At 41.5% G+C, this 21,249-nt stretch overlaps 1 protein-coding gene across 3 annotated transcripts in view; it reads right to left on the bottom strand.

Annotated features, from left to right (window-relative positions):
• Positions 1-21,249, bottom strand: part of ints8 (integrator complex subunit 8) — a 113,258-nt gene that overhangs the window by 82,689 nt on the left and 9,320 nt on the right. For all 3 annotated transcript variants that reach the window (XM_041189584.1, XM_041189585.1, XM_041189586.1), the window contains exons 2-5: positions 14,844-14,991; positions 9,940-10,114; positions 9,646-9,786; positions 9,152-9,223 (exon numbers count right to left, since the gene is read on the bottom strand). In XM_041189584.1, the coding sequence (XP_041045518.1) occupies positions 9,152-9,223; positions 9,646-9,786; positions 9,940-10,114; positions 14,844-14,973 (518 nt within the window). In that variant the 5' untranslated portion in view covers positions 14,974-14,991. The remainder of the gene's footprint in view (positions 1-9,151; positions 9,224-9,645; positions 9,787-9,939; positions 10,115-14,843; positions 14,992-21,249) is intronic.

The following is a 21,249-nucleotide window of genomic DNA, read 5'->3' as shown; positions in this document are numbered from 1 at the left end:
CACATTACCAGATCCAAACTAGCCTGATCCCTGGTTGGATCCACAACATATTGTTCTAGGAAACTGTCCCAAATACACTATGAATTGTTGCTTGTGGCCAATTTGATTTTCCCAATCTACATAAAGTCACCCAAGATTAATGTACTGCTTTTTTCACATGTCCTCATTATCTCCTGATTTATTCTGTCCTACTGTATAGCTACTGTTCAGGGGCCTATAGACTATTCTATATACTACTACTATAGCCTATAGGGATAAATGAAGGCAATAGGATGGATTGGATTGCTCTAGAGAGAGTTGGCATAGACTCAATTGGCTGACTGGCCTACTTTTGTGTTGTAATAACTTCATGAACCTCAGATGTAAAATAAAACAGATGCCAAACCAAAAAAGGAATTATAAGACGGGTGACCATAAGTTTGGTCAGATGTGGATCTTAAAGGGAGAGAGAGTTGTAAAGCAAAACAGAACAGAATTCCAGCGAATGGGACCAGTCAGCTGAAAGTATAGCCCCCAATGGCGGAGAGAAGAGATCAGAGTCAGATCACCAGACAGTTCAGTAATATGGGAGCTTGGGGGGGTGATCCGAGTAAGGGAAACCCAACAAATAAAGTGGTTGTGCATTTTGCCTCAGTTTCTGGTAAACTGCTAAGTGCAGAGTTAATCAAGACAGATTCGTAAAGGCAGATCATTCTTGACCAACCATATAGCATTACTTGAGGAAACAGCAGAAATTATAAAGAAAAAGTAGTGAATGTGATTTATATCAGTTTTGAGATAGTTTATTATGCCATCATCTTCTATCATCTGTGTTGTGCCCAGATCCTTAGGAATGTGCTTACACAGTTGCATTCCTTCCTATTCAAATACAGGTAATGCATCTCCAGAAATAGCTTCTCTTCCCACATCCTCATCTTCATCTCCAGATTTTCTCAAGAATCTATGCAACCCTACAGTGTCTTCACCTCTAATGCATTAAATCTAAATCTCCATCCTTGTCTTCAAACCTCCCCTTATCTTGATCCACCTTTTCTCAACAACCTTTTTTGAGGCTTATATCCCCATCTACACCTTTTTGTCTTCTGATTCTACAGTTTTCTAAAATAACTCATTATCCCATCAATGGTGATGTTACCCTAGTGCCTCTCTCTGGAATTTATCCCTCCATATCCTTCCACCTCTCCTTTTCCCATTTTTAAAAAAAATCAAGCTTTTGACCAAGCTTCAAACCACCTAACCTCTCCTTACATGACATGGCTTATCTACTTCAATTCCCTGCACCCCCAGTAAAACCAAATGACAATGTACCATTCAAAAGATTTATGCAAAAATAAATCCATGTGGTTTTCAGCAGAGTATAATATGTAGATAGGGACATGTTTGGAGGACAGTTAGCAAAAAAAATAGAATTGATGCTTCTTGGCTGGAAAATAAAATGTGATGAAGGGTGCTCCATAGGAACTTGTGTTAGCATCATTCTTATTTATCATATTTTATTTATCTGGCGATTTTGATGAAGGTTGGGAAAAAATTGTGTGAGATCATAAACAGGCCATCAGAATGTACAGACAGGTGCAGCTGCACTCATTGCAGAAGAATATATTTAGTAAGGTAGAATAGGGAAGGGAACTGCACCTTAAATGGCAAGATTTTTAAAAGATATAAAGGAATCAGGGCAAACCCTGGGAAAAGGGCAGCAGTACTGAGTCGGATACCCCAGGGCTCAGTACTCAGACCAAAATGATTTCTTGTTTGCGTTAACTGACCAGGATTCAGACACTCAATGCAAAGTGGTCAAATTTGCAGATGATACAAACCAGGAGGGATAATGGAAGGCGGAGCTCAGAAATTTAGAATCGGTTGAGCAAAATATGCAAATGGATAGCACAACAGCAAATAAAACTTAATGCAGACAAGCGCAAAGGCTACAGAGGAAAAGTCAACGATATGCACAGTCCATAAACAGGGGTAAAATAGCTATAAATTAAGTTGAGAGAGACGTGGGAGCCTTTGGTAGCTCAATGTTAAATATGACCAAGCAATAGAGAGCAGCAATCAACAAAGCTAAAAGTATATAAAAACAAAAAAACTGCAGATGCTGGAAATCCAAAACAAAAACAGAATTACCTGGAAAAACTCAGCAGGTCTAGCAGTATCGGCGGAGAAGAAAAGAGTTGACGTTTCGAGTCCTCATGACCCTTCGACAGAACTTGAGTTCAAGTCCAAGAAAGAGTTGAATTATAAGCTGGTTTAAGGTGTGTGTGTGGTGGTGGGGGGGGGGGGGGGGGGGGGGGGGGGGGCGGGGAAGAGAGAGAGAGGGAGAAGTGGAGGGGGTTGGTGTGGTTGTAGGGACAAACAAGCAGTGATAGAAGCAGATCATCAAAAGATGTCACAAACAATAGTACAAAAGAACACAGGTGTTAAAGTTGGTGATATTATCTAAACGAATGTGCTAATTAAGAATGGATGGTAGGGCACTCAAGGTATAGCTCTAGTGGAGGTGGGGAGAGCATAAAAGATTTAAAAATATTTTAAAATAATGGAAATAGGTGGGAAAAGAAAAATCTATATAATTTATTGGAAAAAAAAAGGAAGGGGGAAACAGAAAGGGGGTGGGGATGGAGGAGGGAGCTCAAGACCTAAAGTTGTTGAATTCAATATTCAGTCCGGAAGGCTGTAAAGTGCCTAGTCGGAAGATGAGGTGTTGTTCCTCCAGTTTGCGTTGGGCTTCACTGGAACAATGCAGCAAGCCAAGGACAGACATGTGGGCAAGAGAGCAGGGTGGAGTGTTAAAATGGCAAGCGACAGAGAGGTTTGGGTCATTCTTGCAGACAGACCGCAGGTGTTCTGCAAAGCGGTCGCCCAGTTTACGTTTGGTCTCTCCAATGTAGAGGAGACCACATTGGGAGCAACGAATGCAGTAGACTAAGTTGGGGGAAATGCAAGTGAAATGCTGCTTCACTTGAAAGGAGTGTTTGGGCCCTTGGACGGTGAGGAGAGAGGAAGTGAAGGGGCAGGTGTTGCATCTTTCGCGTGGGCATGGGGTGGTGCCATAGGAGGGGGTTGAGGAGTAGGGGGTGATGGAGGAGTGGACCAGGGTGTCCAGGAGGGAGCGATCCCTACGGAATGCCGATGGGGGGGGGTGAAGGGAAGATGTGTTTGGTGGTGGCATCATGCTGGAGTTGGCAGAAATGGCGGAGGATGCTCCTTTGAATGCAGAGGCTGGTGGGGTGATAAGTGAGGACAAGGGAGACCCTATCATGTTTCTGGGAGGGAGGAGAAGGCGTGAGGGCGGATGCGCGGGAGATGGGCCGGACACGGTTGAGGGCCCTGTCAACGACCGTGGGTGGAAAACCTCGGTTAAGGAAAAAGGAGGACATGTCAGAGGAACTGTTTCTGAAGGTAGCATCATCGGAACAGATGCGACTGAGGCGAAGGAACTGAGAGAATGAGATGGAGTCCTTACAGGAAGCAGGGTGTGAGGAGCTGTAGTCGAGGTAGCTGTGGGAGTCGGTGGGTTTGTAATGGATATTGGTGGACAGTCTATCACCAGAGATTGAGACAGAGAGATCAAGGAAGGGAAGGGAAGTGTCAGAGATGGACAATGTGAAAATAATGGAGGGGTGGAGATTGGAAGCAAAATTAATACATTTTTCCAAGTCCCGACGAGAGCATGAAGCAGTACCGAAGTAATCATCGCGGAGGCTGAGCGTCAACTCGCAGACTCTTCCTCCTACCTCTCCCTGGACCATGACCCCATCACTGAACATCAAGCCATTGTTTCCAGGACTGTCACTGACCTCATCTCCTCTGGGGATCTCCCTCCCACAGCTTCCAACCTGATAGTCGCCCAACCTCGGACGGCCCGCTTCTATCTCCTACCCAAAATCCACAAACAGAACTGCCCCGGTAGACCGATCGTCTCAGCTTGCTCCTGCCCCACAGAACTCATTTCTCATTATCTTGACTCCCTTCTCTCTCCCCTTGTCCAGTCCCTTCCCACCTACATCCGTGATTCCTCTGACACCTTACGTCACATCAACAATTTCCAGTTCCCTGACCCCAACCGCTTCCTCTTCACCATGGACGTCCAATCCCTCTCTCCTCCGTCTGGCTGAACTTGTTCTCACACTGAACAATTTCTCCTTCAACTCCTCTCACTTCCTCCAAATAAAAGGTGTGGCTATGGGTACCCGCATGGGCCCCAGCTATGCCTGTCTCTTTATGGGGTATGTGGAACATTCCTTGTTCCAGTCCTACTCCGGCCCCCTTACACAACTCTTTCTCCGGTACATCGATGATTACTTCGGTGCCGCTTCATGCTCTCGTCGGGACGTGAAAACATTTATTAATTTTGCTTCCAATCTCCACCCCTCCATTATTTTCACGTGGTCCATCTCTGACACTTCCCTTCCTTGATCTCTCTGTTCCAATCTCTGGTGATAGACTGTCCACCAATATCCATTACAAACCCACCGACTCCCACAGCTACCTCGACTACAGCTCCTCACACCCCGCTTCCTGTAAGGACTCCATCCCATTCTCTCAGTTCCTTCGCCTCCGTCGCATCTGTTCCGATGATGCTACCTTCAAAAACAGTTCCTCTGACATGTCCTCCTCCTTCCTTAACCGAGGTTTTCCATCCACGGTCATTGACAGGGCCCTCAACCGTGTCCGGCCCATCTCCCGCGCATCCGCCCTCACGCCTTCTCCTCCCTCCCAGAAACATGATAGGGTCCCCCTTGTCCTCACTTATCACCCCACCAGCCTCCGCATTCAAAGGATCATCCTCCGCCATTTCCGCCAACTCCAGCATGATGCCACCACCAAACACATCTTCCCTTCACCCCCCCTATCGGCATTCCGTAGGGATCGCTCCCTCCGGGACACCCTGGTCCACTCCTCCATCACCCCTACTCCTCAACCCCCTCCTATGGGACCACCCCATGCCCACGCAAAAGATGCAACACCTGCCCCTTCACTTCTTCTCTCCTCACCGTCCAAGGGCCCAAACACTCCTTTCAAGTGAAGCAGCATTTCACTTGCATTTCCCCCAACTTAGTCGACTGCATTCGTTGCTCCCAATGTGGTCTCCTCTACATTGGAGAGACCAAACGTAAACTGGGCGACCGCTTTGCAGAACACCTGCGGTCTGTCTGCAAGAATGACCCAAACCTCTCTGTCGCTTGCCATTTTAACACTCCACCCTGCTCTCTTGCCCACATGTCTGTCCTTGGCTTGCTGCATTGTTCCAGTGAAGCCCAACGCAAACTGGAGGAACAACACCTCATCTTCCGACTAGGCACTTTACAGCCTTCCGGACTGAATATTGAATTCAACAACTTTAGGTCTTGAGCTCCCTCCTACATCCCCACCCCCTTTCTGTTTCCCCCTTCCTTTTGTTTTTTTCCAATAAATTATATAGATTTTTCTTTTCCCACCTATTTCCATTATTTTTAAATATTTTTAAATCTTTTATGCTCTCCCCACCCCTACTAGAGCTATACCTTGAGTGCCCTACCATCCATTCTTAATTAGCACATTCATTTAGATAATATCACCAACTTTAACACCTATGTGTTCTTTTGTACTATTGTTTGTGACATCTTTTGATGATCTGCTTCTATCACTGCTTGTTTGTCCCTACAACCACACCAACCCCCTCCACTTCTCTCTCTGTCTCTTCCCCCCTCCCCCCACACCTTAAACCAGCTTATATTTCAACTCTTTCTTGGACTCGAACTCAAGTTCTGTTGAAGGGTCATGAGGACTCGAAACGTCAACTCTTTTCTTCTCCGCTGATGCTGCCAGACTTGCTGAGTTTTTCCAGGTAATTCTGTTTTTGTTAAAGCTAAAAGTATGTTGAATCGCGTAGCAGTAGAGTGTAAATCAAATTCAATTGATTTCAATTGAGATCATGATCAAACTGTATAGTGCTTTGGTTGGCTACACCCTTGAATACAGCAACTACCTCTGGTTGCCAAGAGACGAGAGAGACATTCAAATGCTGAGGTACAGGGCTAATTTTCAGTGTCAGGATTAAGAACTAAGAGGAGCAACTGGTTAGACCAGGATTTCTCAGATTAAAATGGAGACACCTGAGGGATAATCTTAAACGCATACAAGATTGTTGAGGCTGCAGGAAAGTGACTCCAAGTATTATTTTAAACTGTGGGAATCTAAGTAGAGGACACATGTTCAAACTAGTAAAAGGTAATTTTAGAACCGGTAACAGAAATTCATCTACACACAGAGTGGAATAAACTTTTAAAGTTGCGGAGGCAAAAACACTGGGATTAATTGCTTACTACATTGTGCCGGGGCTGGGGTCAAGGGGTTGGGGGTGGGGGTAAGATTAGGATCTCTTGATGAGTGAATTGTGAAGAAACAATTAGCCTCTCATAATTAAGCTATAAACATGCTGTAAATCAATGTTCACATGAAACTAACAACTGAAACACAGGTTGATGAAGCCAAAGAAAAACAAAGCAAAAAGGAATTCTAGCAGTGCGAAAAAGCAACAAAGTAACACTGCACCAAGACAAGTGAAGTTGGAGTACAGTGTATGGTTTTGGAAACTCATTGATAGTATCCCTCCAAGCATTAGATACAACTCATTAGTACAAGCAAGGCGAAGTACAAATCAGTAACTTTGAGGACCATCACTAAATGGGCTTTCCGAGTTCCCATAGGAAGGTTGTTAGAAAGGTGATTAATTTTTTGCACTTTGTTAATCTTGAACTCTGCAGTTTGAACATTTACTACTTCTAACACCTTGAATCTGAGAGATTTAATTTGCCATAGAGATAACGCAGCGATGGTGGTAAAGGGCAAACAACTGTGCACATATGGTCGTTTGTGCTAAACTATAGCTTAATTTCATACAACAGATCTCTGATGACTGGGGAACACTCAGTACTCCCCAAAAAGGAAAGGTCACAATAAAAACAGAAAATGCTGCAAATACTCAGCAGGGTCTGTGATCCGTAGGAGAGAAACTGAGTTAACGATTTGAGTCATTGACCTCTCATCAGAACTGAAATGTCATCGAGTTGAAACGTTAACTCTGTTTCTCACTCCACAGATATTGCAGACCCTGCTGAGTACTTGTAGCATTTTCTGTTTTTATTTCAGACTTCCAACATTCATAGTCCTTTGTTTTATAGTGTCAGCCATGTCAGTTGGTAACACTCTCACATCTGAGTCACAAGATTCTGGGTTCAAGTTCCACAACAGGAACTGAGCTCAAAAATCACTGACACTTCAGTGAATGCTGCACTTTCAGATAAGGCATTAAACCAAAGCCCTGTCTTCCCTCTCAGGTAGAAGTAAACGATCCCATGGCATTATTTAGAACAGCAGGGGAGTTATCCCTAGTGCCCTGGCCAATATTTATCCCTCAATCAACATCACAAAAAATCAACATCACAAAAACAGATCTCTGGTTATCACACTGCTGTTTGCAGGATCATGCTATGCACAAATTGACAGCTGCATTTCCTACATTGCAAGGGTGACTACATTTCAAAAGTACTTCAAAGTGGTACAAAGCTTTTTAAGACATCCAATGGTCATGAAAAATGCACATATAAATGCATGTTTTTTTTTTTAAATTAAGGAAAAGCTGCCCAGTGCTGGTGGATTAAGCACAAAGCTTACTCGTGGCTAAACAAAACGGTGGTTGATACCACCAGAATTTATATCTGTTTGCCAGAGATTGTTGCTGCCTCGTTTACTTCACATCACTGCAAAGTAAAAAGGGCATTAGTCTAACCACATTAACCTTGAGATATAGTTAAATGGCACTTACTTCTAATTTTTACAAAAGGCCTCATTGCTCCAATAGAGGAAAGTTGTACTCAACCTGTACAAAATCTTATATCTAGGTCATCAACTCTGGATCCAACTAAAACAATTCAGAATATTTTGTTTAATGATTAGAGAATAGGAGCAAACTGATTTGGGTGTCCAGATGTAAAAACTTTTTGTGTCTGTGCACTGATTTTAATGGTTTTCAAAATGGCTAATGGAATGTAAGCCTCTACCTCAAGAGGGAACAGCTTATAAAAAGGGGAGGAACAATGGGTACAATCCTAAGATTAGTGCCAAGTAATTTCGGAATAAAATCAGGAAGCAATTTTCCACACTAAGGATTGCGGTTATTATGGATTATGGCTCAATTGGAATTTTCAAAATTGAGGTCAAGTAATGGTCATCAAGGAATAATGGAATAAAGATGAATAAATGAATTTGAGGCACAGATCAGCCATGGTCTAACTGAATGGTGGAGCAGGCTCAAAGGGCTTAATGGCCTACTCCTGTTCCTGAAACTGAATTGGACTAACCATATAAATACTGTGGATACAAGAGCAGGTCAGAGGCTAGGAATCCTACGGCAAGTAACTCACCTCCTGACTCCCCAGAGCCTGTCCACCATCTATAAGGCACAAGTCAGGAATGTGATGGAATACTCTCCACTTGCCTGGGTGAGTGCAGTTCCAACAACACCCAAGAAGCTTGACACCATCTAGGTCAAAGCAGCCTGCTTGACTGGAACCCTATCCACAAGCATTCATTCCTTCCACCACCAATGCACAGTGGCAGCAGTGTGTACCATCTACAAGATGCACTGCAGCAACTCACCAAGGCTCCTTAAGCAGCACCTTCCAAGCCCACTTCTACAAACATCTAGTAGGGGGAGGGCAGCAGACAAATGGCAGCACCTCCACCTGAAAGCTCCGCTCCAAGCCGCTCACCATCTTAACTTGGAAATATATTGCCATTCCTTCACTGTCGCTGGGTCAAAATCATGAACTCCCTCCTCAACTGCACTGTGAGTGTACCTACACCACATGGACTGCAGTGGTTCAAGGCAGCAGCTCACCACCACCTTCTCAAGAGCAATTAGGGATGGGCAATAAATGCTGGCCTAGCCAGTGACACCCATCCCAAGAATGAATAAAAATAAATATTACAACTGATCTAAAATGTGAGGCCAGACTGTGCTGAGCCACAATGTCATCTGTAGTCGATGACCCTACATGGTCTCTAAGCTACTTAAGAGTACTGAAGATTAGCTACTGTGCATTATATTCCAGCAAGAGAAGTGGGGGAAAGTCTGCTCTAAACCTGTTCATAGCATTGAACTCACATGTTTAATTGTGGAGGACCAGGTTTTAACTGTTTCACTGGAAAGCTGCTCTGGACAGTTGTTCTAACCGCCCTGTTCAAAGAAAAAAGGATCTGTCAGAATGAGAGTCAGGAAATTAGACATATAAAATAGTCACCTGTGTAGCAAACTAAAAAAAAAATCAAGAAATAGAATTTGTTAATATTTAATCTTATTGCATCACAGCAGTTCAGATAGCTGGTAAATATTTTTATCTATTCCTTTCCAGAAAAAAGTTCACACTTCTTTGTCCTCCTTGACGAAGGCATTATGAATTCCATTTCTTCACAAAATGTGCAAGTAACATCTAGCAGCAGAAAACAATTTATAGCTACTTGCCTCTTCCCACATTATTTTAAGACTGTGAACTGTATAAAAGCATCACAATGTGATCACAAGTGCTGGTCTGCATAGTTTATGACAAAAATATATAATATCACAAAGTATTAATTACTATAGAAGACATTTGATCTTACCATCTATTGTATACCAGTATGGCCATGGTTGTTGTTGGAGGCAGGCTGCACAGGTCAAGATCAATATGCTTTACACCAGGGGGAACCTTGCTGACACACAGCAGCTCATTCAGAAGCATGTTCAGCACTGGCACAGTCAAACTGGTGAAAGATAATTGTACTACTAATAATTTCCATGGGTAATAACATTGACTTCTATAAAGGTGAACAATGCTTCAAGGCAGTTTTAGTTCAAAAAGTAATTTAGATATTTAACCAGTAGGCCTCACAATGCACAGAATTTATCAAAATTACCTTTTCTCCAACAACTCTAAATCCCACTTCAAATGTGCAGCTACCTTGAGAGCAAGGAGCTTTAATGTGCGGTTCCTTTTGTTGTCAGTCGGTGGATGCACTTGGTTCTGCTCATTTACAGAGGGTTTGGAGGCCTGCTCCAAAAATTGGTTGATCAGCTGAATTGGTGATGGATCTGTTTTAGCAAAAATAACATTACCTTGTAAAGCTTAGAAATATAATGATTGACATAGTAAAAATATTTTGAAGATTAAAAATTAATGAGCATATTATAATATCTTTTTGGAGATTTTCTTATATTTAAAGGAGGATGCTGCCCAACAGATAACTTACACGTTTAGAGCTTCCAATTACAACCTTGCACTTTGCTCTGAAAGCACTGGAGAAAATTTCACAGGGGTTCATTAAAAATGTCCACAATTTCATTAATTGTAACCACGAGCATATATTCAAATCAAATTATTTTTAGCTACCATTACTCCGTAAAATACTCAACTGAAACTTTTATTTTACCCACACAGAACAACCAAACTTTTCATGAGCTACTCCCTGGTTTCTTAGCAAGGGAAGCGAGTCTCCATCCGGTATTGCCACAACACAAATTAAAAGCTGCACACAGCATGATCAGTTTGAAGGCTATGTGCTAGTGCTTCAATGCCTTGGACATTATGTTTGCCTTTGTACCTTACAACACATTATATACACAATCTCTTTCAGACCCCAAGGAGGGAGAGAAAAATGCAAGTCATTGCCAGATGATCTCACACTACTTGGTTGTCAGCAAAAGAACATTGCAGGCCTAAGATTAAGTCACACTCTATCCATCAGCAGGAGAGGAGAAAAATTAAAATAAGGCACAAGCAGTAAATCAACATTTTCCACATAAAAAATGCTGACAAAAACATAGATAAACACTGAGCTTTTCTGTTTTACAAGTCAAAAGACCTACAATTTTAAGAGATCGAGAAACCAAACTGTGACCTGAAACTCCAAGGATAGTAGAAGGTAAGGCTATATCAAAAGCTGTTCCAATCTGAGCACTGATCTGGCAGGAATGGTTCGGAGAGAAGAATGTGTATATCATTATCATGTTCTTTATCTTGTTCCTTTTAACTCACAAAGGGGTAAAATTCAAATTTGGCTGATGGAAGCACAAAATAGGTGCATCAGATTGACTAAAAACAAAAAAACTGCGGATGCTGGAAATCCAAAACAAAAACAGAATTACCTGGAAAAACTCAGCAGGTCTGGCAGCATCGGCGGAGAAGAAAAGAGTTGACGTTTCGAGTCCTCATGAAGGGTCATGAGGACTCGAAACGTCAACTCTTTTCTTCTCCGCCGATGCTGCCAGACCTGCTGAGTTTTTCCAGGTAATTCTGTTTTTGCATCAGATTGACTGCCTGTTTTACATCATGTCTGACCTTCTTCAACTGACTTCAACGGAAAGATCTGCTAGGGTCTATAACAAGCATCTGCTCAACAGAGCCGTTTGCTTCCCTGCCAAAATTGACTTTCACTTCCCAAAATTGTATTTCAGTCAGCAAGATCCTTGAAAGATCTTTAGAAATGGCACACAAATCACAATGAAACTGAATACACTTAGCAAAAATCACTAGATGTGCAAAATTTGAAGCCCATTGCAGCCGTGTACTGAAACAACTTTAATCTGAACAAAATAAACCACTGTTCTGAGGGGACAAACACCTACTGAATGCGAAAACTTCTTCAGTCAAGGTGAGGACCACTTAGAACTTTCAATTGGAACTGCCTAATCTTTGAGCCTTCCTCTCAGAGCATCAACTATGGCATTGCTGAAGCTGTCAGTAAAGTACTGATGCCTAGCCTGTGAGCAGGGGTTTTATGTAATATATGTGGGAGAAAAGTACATCAGTTCAAAGTGTAGAGCTATAATAAGGAGATTAAGATAAGGTGACTATTCTAATACAATGATCTTAAAAAAAAGCATGTGAAATTTATTTTATGTTAAACGTAAAGCTCAAGTGTAAAAACAGCAGCCAGCGAATGCACAGGTCGCTGTGTAGAACAGTGATATATAGATGACCAGTGACAATTAGTCAGGGCATGCTGCATGATGCTTTCATGAAGGAAGAAATAGAAGAACTTCTTGATATCTTGCTTCACAAAAACTTCATGCAGCATAAATAGCACAGTGCTAAATTCAACTGTGGAGATTGCACATTCGAAGCATTATATACAAACGAGAAACATAACTGAAAGATAACATAAAGGATAACATTATTGATCAACCAAATTTGTAAAACTCGTACAAAAAAAACACCCTCAGTCTTACTGTCCTTGCATACGATCCACTTCCAATCTTCCTTTCCTCTCCAAGCTCCTTGACCAAACTATAAGCTCTCAAATCTGTGCCTATCTTTCCCCGTGAACCTTCCAATTAGGTTTCAAAGTTTAGAGTCAGGACAGAGTATCTCAAACAATTATTTATCTTCCTATTCTTGCACCATTACTTTCGGTGCCCCCCAAGGATCTATCCCTGTCTTCCCATTATCTTCCTCATCTACATGCTCCTTCACATCATCCAAAAATATCAGATTAACTTTCACTGGTAGGCTAACAGCACCTCTTCATCATCTCTTCCTGCTGCTATGTTCTCAGGTTGCTGTCTGACATCCAGTCTTGGATAAGCTGCTATTTCATCCAGCTGAATATAAAGACACCTGGTCTTTGGCCTTTGCCTAAAATTCTGTACATTGCCACCGATTCCATCTCCAGACACTGAATGACTCTGCATCAGAGACAGTTTTCAACCTCAGCATCTCATTCAACTTTGTGCTTTTGACCCCATATCATTTATAAAGAACACTTACTTCCACCTCTATAACATTAACATCATTTTGCTTCAATCTCACCCATCTGTTGTTGAATTTCTCTTTCATCCAAGTCGTTGTCACCTCCAGACTCGACTATTTTAATGTTTTCTTGGTCAATCACCCATGCTCTATAACTCTCATCCAAAATTCTGCTGCCAGTGTCCTATGCTGTAATATCTCCTGTTTTCCTATCACCTTAACCTACACTGGCTCCTGTTCCAATATCTCTGCAACCTCCTCCAGCACAAAGCCAAGCCACCCACAACCTCACATGACCCCACACTCCAGAATTTCGAGCAGCTCCACCTTTTCATCTTTCTTTCCTCCTCTAAAACCCTCCTTAGAAGTTTTGGATCACACCTCCTAACAACTCCTTTTGCTCGGTGTCCATTTTTGTCCTATTACACCTCTATGATGTTCCTTGGGATGTTTTTCTATATTAAAGGGGCTCTAGGTGTAAGCTGTTGTTGTTATAATGCTATATTTATAACACTGAATTGCTTCTTGAAACAAAGTCCAGGGGTTTGAGGGCTACAGGATATGCTCCGTTTATGGTTCAAGCTAGGTTCCAAATCACAAAACAGAAAACTACATTTTTGTTCCTGGCTACCATATCTCTCCCAATCTCTTGAGGAGGCCCATACAAGCCAGAGGGAAAAATTCCACTGCTTTTCTTCTGAACAGATTAAACTACTTTTCTTTTTTAAAAAATGTTAGCCACTCCTTTTTACTCTAATTTTCATGTTGCAATTAAGACACCACTTAAGGCAACAGCAAAGTATGTTTCTTAGGTGTGTCTTGGAACCTCTGATGCTATCAGCACTGCTGCCAAATTGAAGCAATTATAGGCATCAGCACTGTACATTAAATGAAGCACAAGAGAGAAGTTTGTAGAGGCATTCTGCATTACTAGCTGTACCTAGAATCTCTCAGCCCTTTTCCCTTCCTCTCAGGACTGCTCAGGTTCCTGCTAGTTCTGCAGGTGCTAGAAGCCCTGTAACACCTTGCCCAAAGGCTATTCTACATTTCTTTTTATCCACTCATGGGACATAGGTGTCACTGGCTAGGCCAGCATTTATTGCCCATCCCTAATTGCTCTTGATAAGGTGGTTTAACCCTGGACAATGTCAGTTTACCAATCATGGATGGCATAACTGTCCAAGTCTAATCCTGCCCTCATCTGGACATCTAAATACAGTCTCAATCCAGCAGAAAGCATTGGACAGACTTCAGGTACAGAAATTTTGGCTGAATTGTCTTTTTCTCCATAGCCTGTGGCATATAGAGACCATTTGTGCTAATCCTAATAGTGAACCAGCTTAGATCAGTAAACCTAGCAACAAGTCTGCCACTTTCTGGTTTGTACAGCTTAATGCTACATCAGATGGCATCTTTAAAGATATTAGGTTCTTTGATAATATCTAGACTGGGAGAATCTTAAATATTTGCAAGTGTCTTCTGAGCTGAATTTTATTAAATTGGAGATTCAGAATTGGTCGACTCATAATATGAACATTGCATGTCTCACGCAACAAGCTACAAGCCCGGAACATAGTTTTTTAAGAGCTTGCAGGCACCTACAGTGGGCAGTGATTTCAGCTTACAATTTCATTTTCAGATATAAAGAAAGATGAAATAAGGGCAATTTCTGTCAGCCACAGAATCATCAAATGGAGAATGAAACAATATTTTTAAATTTCAGACAGGATGTTTACTGTTGTCATCATAGGTCAAATGTTTACTGCTAAACTGCTAACAGCTTATGTGATATTTTTTCATAAATGGTACCAAAAGATTTAATTAAAAGATGACAGTTTGTTTTGTGAGTTTTCTTTCTTGTAATATGTAACTGTTGAGCAACTCAGATGTTGTGTTTCCTGTTTCATTTATTAAAAAAAGGCACAATGACAGTCATGTCATTGACAGCAATACGCAGCAACAGCATGTTGACTGACAGGAGAAAATAACAGTAATTACTGGAACACTTGATTTCTGTAAGTAGGAGCTGTAAGCTGCCTGGCAAAATCTTTGACGCAGGATGCCTGAACATACCTGGATAAGACTTCTGCAAATGTTTTTCGAGCAGTCCTTCATCCAACAAGAACTCAAACCAAATCGTCTGAGGTGGAGTGCAGGGTCGGCTAGAGGTCACTGCCTCACGATCTGCTGCTTCTGCACTCATTCTGCTCCAGCGCTAATCCTAAAAAGAAAGAAAATTAAAATGGAGGCAAAATTTAAGCTTCTTCTCCCCGTCCCAGCCAATAAAAATAGTTCCCCCTTTATGGTCCTCCATCATAGAACAATGCAGGAGTCAGAAGGACAGGCTAGCAAAACATGTCCACTGCTCACACTGCTTCACAACACCCAAACATGTATTTCCTGCAGGCCATCCAAATTTTGACAGGAGTTGCCAGATCTTAGTGGTTTGTTTCTTGAACGTTGCCAGTGGCAACTAGGGAGAAAAGTTTCTTTGGAGATGGTTTAACTTTTGCTGAACGTTATTTTATTTAGATAGAAAATGGGGCTGGCATTGTTAAATGGTGTAGCAACCAACTGGCAGTTCGCTGCTACACTGTGTCTACTTGATGCACTTCCCTAAGCTTGTAAGTTAGATTGAGTCAGAGCTACTGCCTGGCATGCCAAGCAGACATACATGAAACAGTTCAGCACGTGGGAGGATGGAGGGGGAGTTGGGGCTGGTACGGAGGCAGAGAATTTATAATAGGAGAGGGTTTTTGGAAAGGCCTGGACCAGGAATGTTTGCAACTTCTTGAAAGTAGAGAAAAACATGTCTGCACAGTGACAATAAAGTGTAGAACAGCTACGCTCTGCTTTTATACCAGGCTGCAATACTGTTTTGTGTGTTGGAACCCACCAAAGATTGATCTCCTGGACATTGCTATGAGCAAAAACCTGAGAGAAAAATAAGGCAATAAAAGTATTCTTTCATTTACTTTGAACAATTATGTTTATTAGTTATGAACCTTTGGGGCACAAAATCTAGAATCAGCTAACAGAGTAATGATGAGTCTGCCTGCCTTCCAGTTGGCTGGCTAAGGCATTGAGGTGTGAGGATGGGCATGTCAGGTGGGCAAGTGGTGGGAGGTAGGGCAGTTGGCAGAGGTGATAATACCTCCAGGGAAACATTCAATCAGTATTGGCAACCCTGTCACGGCAGACTATTATGTTTACCCACCTTTCCTATCAGCCACCACAAATTGCTCTCTCTCATGAAACATAAATAGAAGATACTAGAAATACTTAGGTCTGGAGAGAGGTACAGAATTAATCTTTCAGTTTGGCAGCTCTTTGTCTGCTGCCAGACTTGCTGAGTATGTCTGCATTTTCTGTTTTAATTTCAGTGTTATTCTTATGCTCCATATAATGATCTGACTTGAATCACAGATAAAATTAGGTCGTATTGGTCTACTTGCTGGAAGTTAACACATTAGAACAACTGCTTGCATTTATATAGCACGCTTAACATAGAAAAAAGCCCAAAAAATGTTGCTTCACAAAGAGTGAACTTTAGTACTGAAATCCATGCCACTGTCAAATTTCCTGCTCATTAGAATGCAACCAAATGTAAAATAGGAGTAAACCAGCATAAACAATCTGGGCCTAGGTAAGCACTGAACTCACATCATAAATTTCTTCTCTGACTGCGAAAATTAAAGGTACAACAGGTTTAGCCATCACTCATGCACATTAGGCACAGCATGTTTAGGGAAGCATTCAATCAGAAAGCCTTTCAATGTTTGATGTCACTTATACATTAAAATGCAATTGAAACAGTGCAGCTCTCCAAGGATAAAGTTTAAAATGCTTAAGAATGTCAATAAAACAAAAAAATGAATGTTTCCTGAAAACCTGGTTATAATTTGAAAAGAATCTGTCAGCAACTGCAACTGCAGGAAAATCATGTATAAGGTTCTGAGAGGCAGGGCTGTTACCATGGGCAGAAATGCATTTGAGAGGAGGGATTGATAAGTAAACTTATTGAGGAGATTTGGGCATGTGGCTTATGTGTACACAAATTGTTAACGGCCAAAATTCCTCAATATTTTAGGTTGGGTATTGGGTTTGCAGCCAAATTCTGCACATCTTGTAAATAACACAATGATGCAGCAAATTCCAAGTGGTCACTTCTAAGTAAGGCGCTTGTCTTCAGACAGGAAACAGTCTTCTCCAGTATGCTTAAGCACGCCATCTAATGGGCAATTGCACAGTGACATCAGCAGGGCCTAACAGCTTTGTCATTTGCCTGCCTTATTGATTAGGAGTCAATGCATTATCTTAGGAGGAAACCTGGAAGGCACAAGTAATTGAAAGAGAGAATCCAGAAAATATACTAGGTGGAAAATTTCCTTAGTATAATTTTAATCAAATTGTAGTTGAGTAAATCTCATAATATGGATGCTGATGGAGAAGAATGACATGAAACTCCTGATATATATTTGATACAAATAAGGCAACTATTGGATGTGTGCAAATTTGTAAACAAGTAATGTTTAATTACTTTATATTTCTGTTTGAGCTGCCCGGGAATTAAATCCAGGTTGCGAGAATGGGAATCTTGCAAGACACCACAACACCGGTGGCGCGGAACTAAAGATGGCATCAGCCTTGATGTTTGTGTTCAAGCCCTTGTCTAGGACTTGAACCCAGAATCTTGCGACTCAGAGGCAAGAGTGTTGCCAACCGAGCCACGGGCTGACACAGATAGTCACAGAAGGCTGTGACCTCTGGAGGCTGACTGCTCGGGAGGGCATTGGAAGAGATGAGCCAAAATGAAAAGCTCAGCCAGCTGAGGGCCCAGAAAGAGAGACACCAACAAATTGTGCATCTTCTCAGCCAATGCCCTCCTCTGCAGCAAATGTGGCAGAGACTGCAATGCCAGAGTGGTGCTCTTGAGCCAAACCAGGTGATGATTAACACAAGAGTTTAGCACCACGGGGCAAACCATCATTTTACAAGACGGAAAGCTGCCAGGAATTTTATAAATTAATAGCCAGGGTTTGGGTTCTATACTTATTGGATGGCATTTACATCCTGCATTAGCCTGCAAAAAAAGCCTTATGTCTGGTAATTTACTTCACAGAATGGAATTGTGACAAAGAATGCAGCAAACCCCCAACCTGGTTAGAGATGGGAGGGTAAAAGCAAAATACTGCAGATACTGGAAATCTGAAATAAAAACAAAATGCTGTAAAAACTCAGCAGATCTGCAGCATCTGTGGAGAGAGGATCAGAGTTAATGTTTCAAGTCTGTATGACTCTTCAGAGCTAAACAGAAGTAGAAATGTGATGGATTCTATACTGTTTAAGAGGGGATGGAGCAAAACAGAAGGTCAGGGATAGGTGGGAGCTCAGGAGAGATTAACAAAGATGACAGATGGGTGGGTATAGTTTGGGTGGAGTTCATTTCCACATGGAAATTAATAGCAATATGTCAATTATTAAATTTTAAAACTTCAAATGTCCATCTTAAGTTTATCTTTCAGCAACTCTGTCACTGAATTCACGGTTATGTGCATTTTTATTATGGATGGTCAATCTAATTGTGATGTAGTACTCTTTCTTTCGGCTTTCTGTGATTCAACACCTACATGTTTAAAATATCAATCCAGTATGAAACACTGTGCTATGAAGTGATAATCAGGTCTTTGCTTGAGATTGAACATTTTACTGCTGCAGTATGTCTCGAAACCTGATGAGTGCAACAGGTGGGAGTTTGTGGAATGCACTGCACTCCCAAAAACCATTTTTGTGGTGTCTGCAATTTGAACAACTTCAGTTCAGAATTGCTAAGCTAGAGTCAGGGTTGCAGACATAACGGTGCAGCAGAGCGGAAGTTACCTGGATGCTTTGTTCCGTAGGCTGTCACACCAACTAGATTAAGCAGAACTTTAGAGCTGGTCGATGGTCAGGGACAGGAGAGTATGACCACAAGTCTCAGCCCTTGACTTTTACCAACAGATATATGAGGTGGATGGGAAAAAGGACGGCAGGGTAAATGAGCAAACTGACAATGGCACCATGGTGCAGGATATCATTCAAGTGGTGAGGTGGTGGGAAGGCAGAGTTTGGAGGTGGGAGGGAGCAAAAAGGAATACGATAGTGATCAGGGAAGTTATAGTCGGGGGATATATACTGTTCTTCGCAGCCACGATCAGGAGTTCCAAAGGTTATCTTGCAAAGTTTTGAGCCTTTGTACTTAAGGAAGGATAAATTTGCATTGGAGGCAGTATAGCAAAGGTTCGACTAGAATGACAGGGTTGTCCTATGATGAGAGGCTGAGTAAATTGGGCCCATATTCTCTTAAGTTTAGAAGAATGAGAGGTGATTTCATTGAGACATGCGAGATCCTCAAGGGTCTTGACAGGGTAGAGACTGAGGTCACTTCCCCTGGCTAAGGAATCTAGAACACAGGGGCACAGTTTCAGGATAAGCAACCGATCATTTAGGCCTGAGATGAGGAGAATTTTTTTTAACTCAAAGATTGTGAATCTTTTTGTGGATGCTCCATCGTTGCATATATGTAAAGCTGATATAGATATATTTACGGTCTTTCGGGAAATCACGGGATAAGAGGAATGGGTAGGAAAGTGGAGTTGAAGCTAAAGATCAGCCTTAATTGTATGAATGGCAGAGCAGGCTCAGTAGGCTGTGTGGTCTACTCCTGCTCCTAGTTCTTATATGAGTAAAAAGCTGACAAGTGCTAGAAGTCAGAAATTTTAATGCCCACTTAAGAAATATCCTGGTGGGCTTTGTCCTTGAACTCCTGCAGCCCATGTGGTAAAAATAGCTATTCTCTCTTCTGACTAACCTCTTACCATTATAATGCTAATTTTTTTTTACTGTTTGCTTTTAGCTTCTCTGCCTGTTACCATGACTGTCCTTGCCCCTTTAATCATATTTTTAATGGGTTTCTCTTTTTTTTTTAAACGGAGAGAAACAGAGTTAATGTTTCGAGTCAGTATGACCATTCTTCAAAGCTCGTTAACTTTGTTTCTCTCTCCACAGATGCTGCTAGACCTGAGTTTTTCCAGCATTTTCTGTTTTTCTTTCAGGTTTCTAGCATCCACAGCATTTTGCTTTTATCTCATTTTTAAAATATTCATCCTGGTGATTCCTTTCTCCATTTTCCCCTAATCTCACTATTCACATGTTTGTTAATCCATTAAGGGCCCACCTTTTCTTAATCAAAATCTGTTGATTTTGAAAATATATTTATCCAAATATCTGTGTCCTACAGTTCTGTTTTGTTTATCTTTATAGAGTAACCCTGCTCAAAATAACTGTTTTTAATGCTTCCTCATTTAATTGAAATCAGCCAGCCCATTTAAAGTTATTTACCTGGCTCCTATTCTTCAGTATTCAGTTAAACTGTTATCATTTCTGTAGACCCTATTCCAAAGGTGCAACAAAATCAATGTTTTACACATTGACAAATATTAATTATGAACACTGCCTTTTGCGCCTACTGTTCATGGTCAACTAGCAGTCATGCACTACATCTACTAACTCCAGCTGTAAGCCACATGGGATTTCCTGATTTATACTAGGTTGAATGAACTTTCCTATTAACTTTACTATTCCCACATATCTCTTTCACAAGCAAACTGCCTCCCTCCTTATCTTGGCACGATAAGCTAAAGCATATCTTGGGTTGGCTTGGATTGCTTTTAAGCATTAGATATGGCTAACCAAACTGCCCAAAGATCAATTTATTTTATTTCCTAGTAACAATCAAATAGGGCTGCAACACTTTTTTGGTCTGGTCCTTTTAAAATTTTCTACACTCAATGTTACATTAATTCTTATCGTCTGGATTTTGCTGTTTCTGACATCCCTATTACATAATATTACATACTACACTACTGCCACAACAAATTTCAGTTCCAGCATATTATTTTTCATGTTCTTTGCGTTCCTGTAGCTAAGACATGCATTTATATAGCACCTTTCATGACCACTGGATGTCTCAAAGTGTTTCACATCCAATGATGTACTTATGAAGTGTAGTCACTGTTCAACTGTAGGAAATGTGGCAGCCAATTTGCACATAGCAAGATTCCTCAAACATCCATGTGATAATGACCAGAATAAATACTATCCAAGACACCAGAGATAAATCCCTGTTCTTCCTTGAAATAGGATTGTTTACGTCTACCTGAGAGGGGCCAGGCACAGAGGTGAACGTAAGCCGGTACAGCATACCGGTAAGAAATTGGCCGAAGCATTCAGTACAAATGTTCTGTCCCAGCACCGATAAAGTCCACACTGTCTGAAGCTTCTTTCATGTTATACGTACATGCAGAAGACATTTGTAACTGGTTGTGATTTTTTTTCAATAGCTAGCATAGGTGACTGTGAAAAACAATTGTTTTCTCTGTAAAGGGCAGGATGTGTATATTCCTCTATCCAGTCATTTGTCTATACAGTTCAACAGGTC

This window comes from Carcharodon carcharias, chromosome 6 (genome assembly GCF_017639515.1).
Source record: "Carcharodon carcharias isolate sCarCar2 chromosome 6, sCarCar2.pri, whole genome shotgun sequence".
Taxonomy (NCBI): domain Eukaryota; kingdom Metazoa; phylum Chordata; class Chondrichthyes; order Lamniformes; family Lamnidae; genus Carcharodon; species Carcharodon carcharias.
Note: the sequence above shows the minus strand (reverse complement) of the source record. Positions and strands in the feature narration are given on the sequence as shown.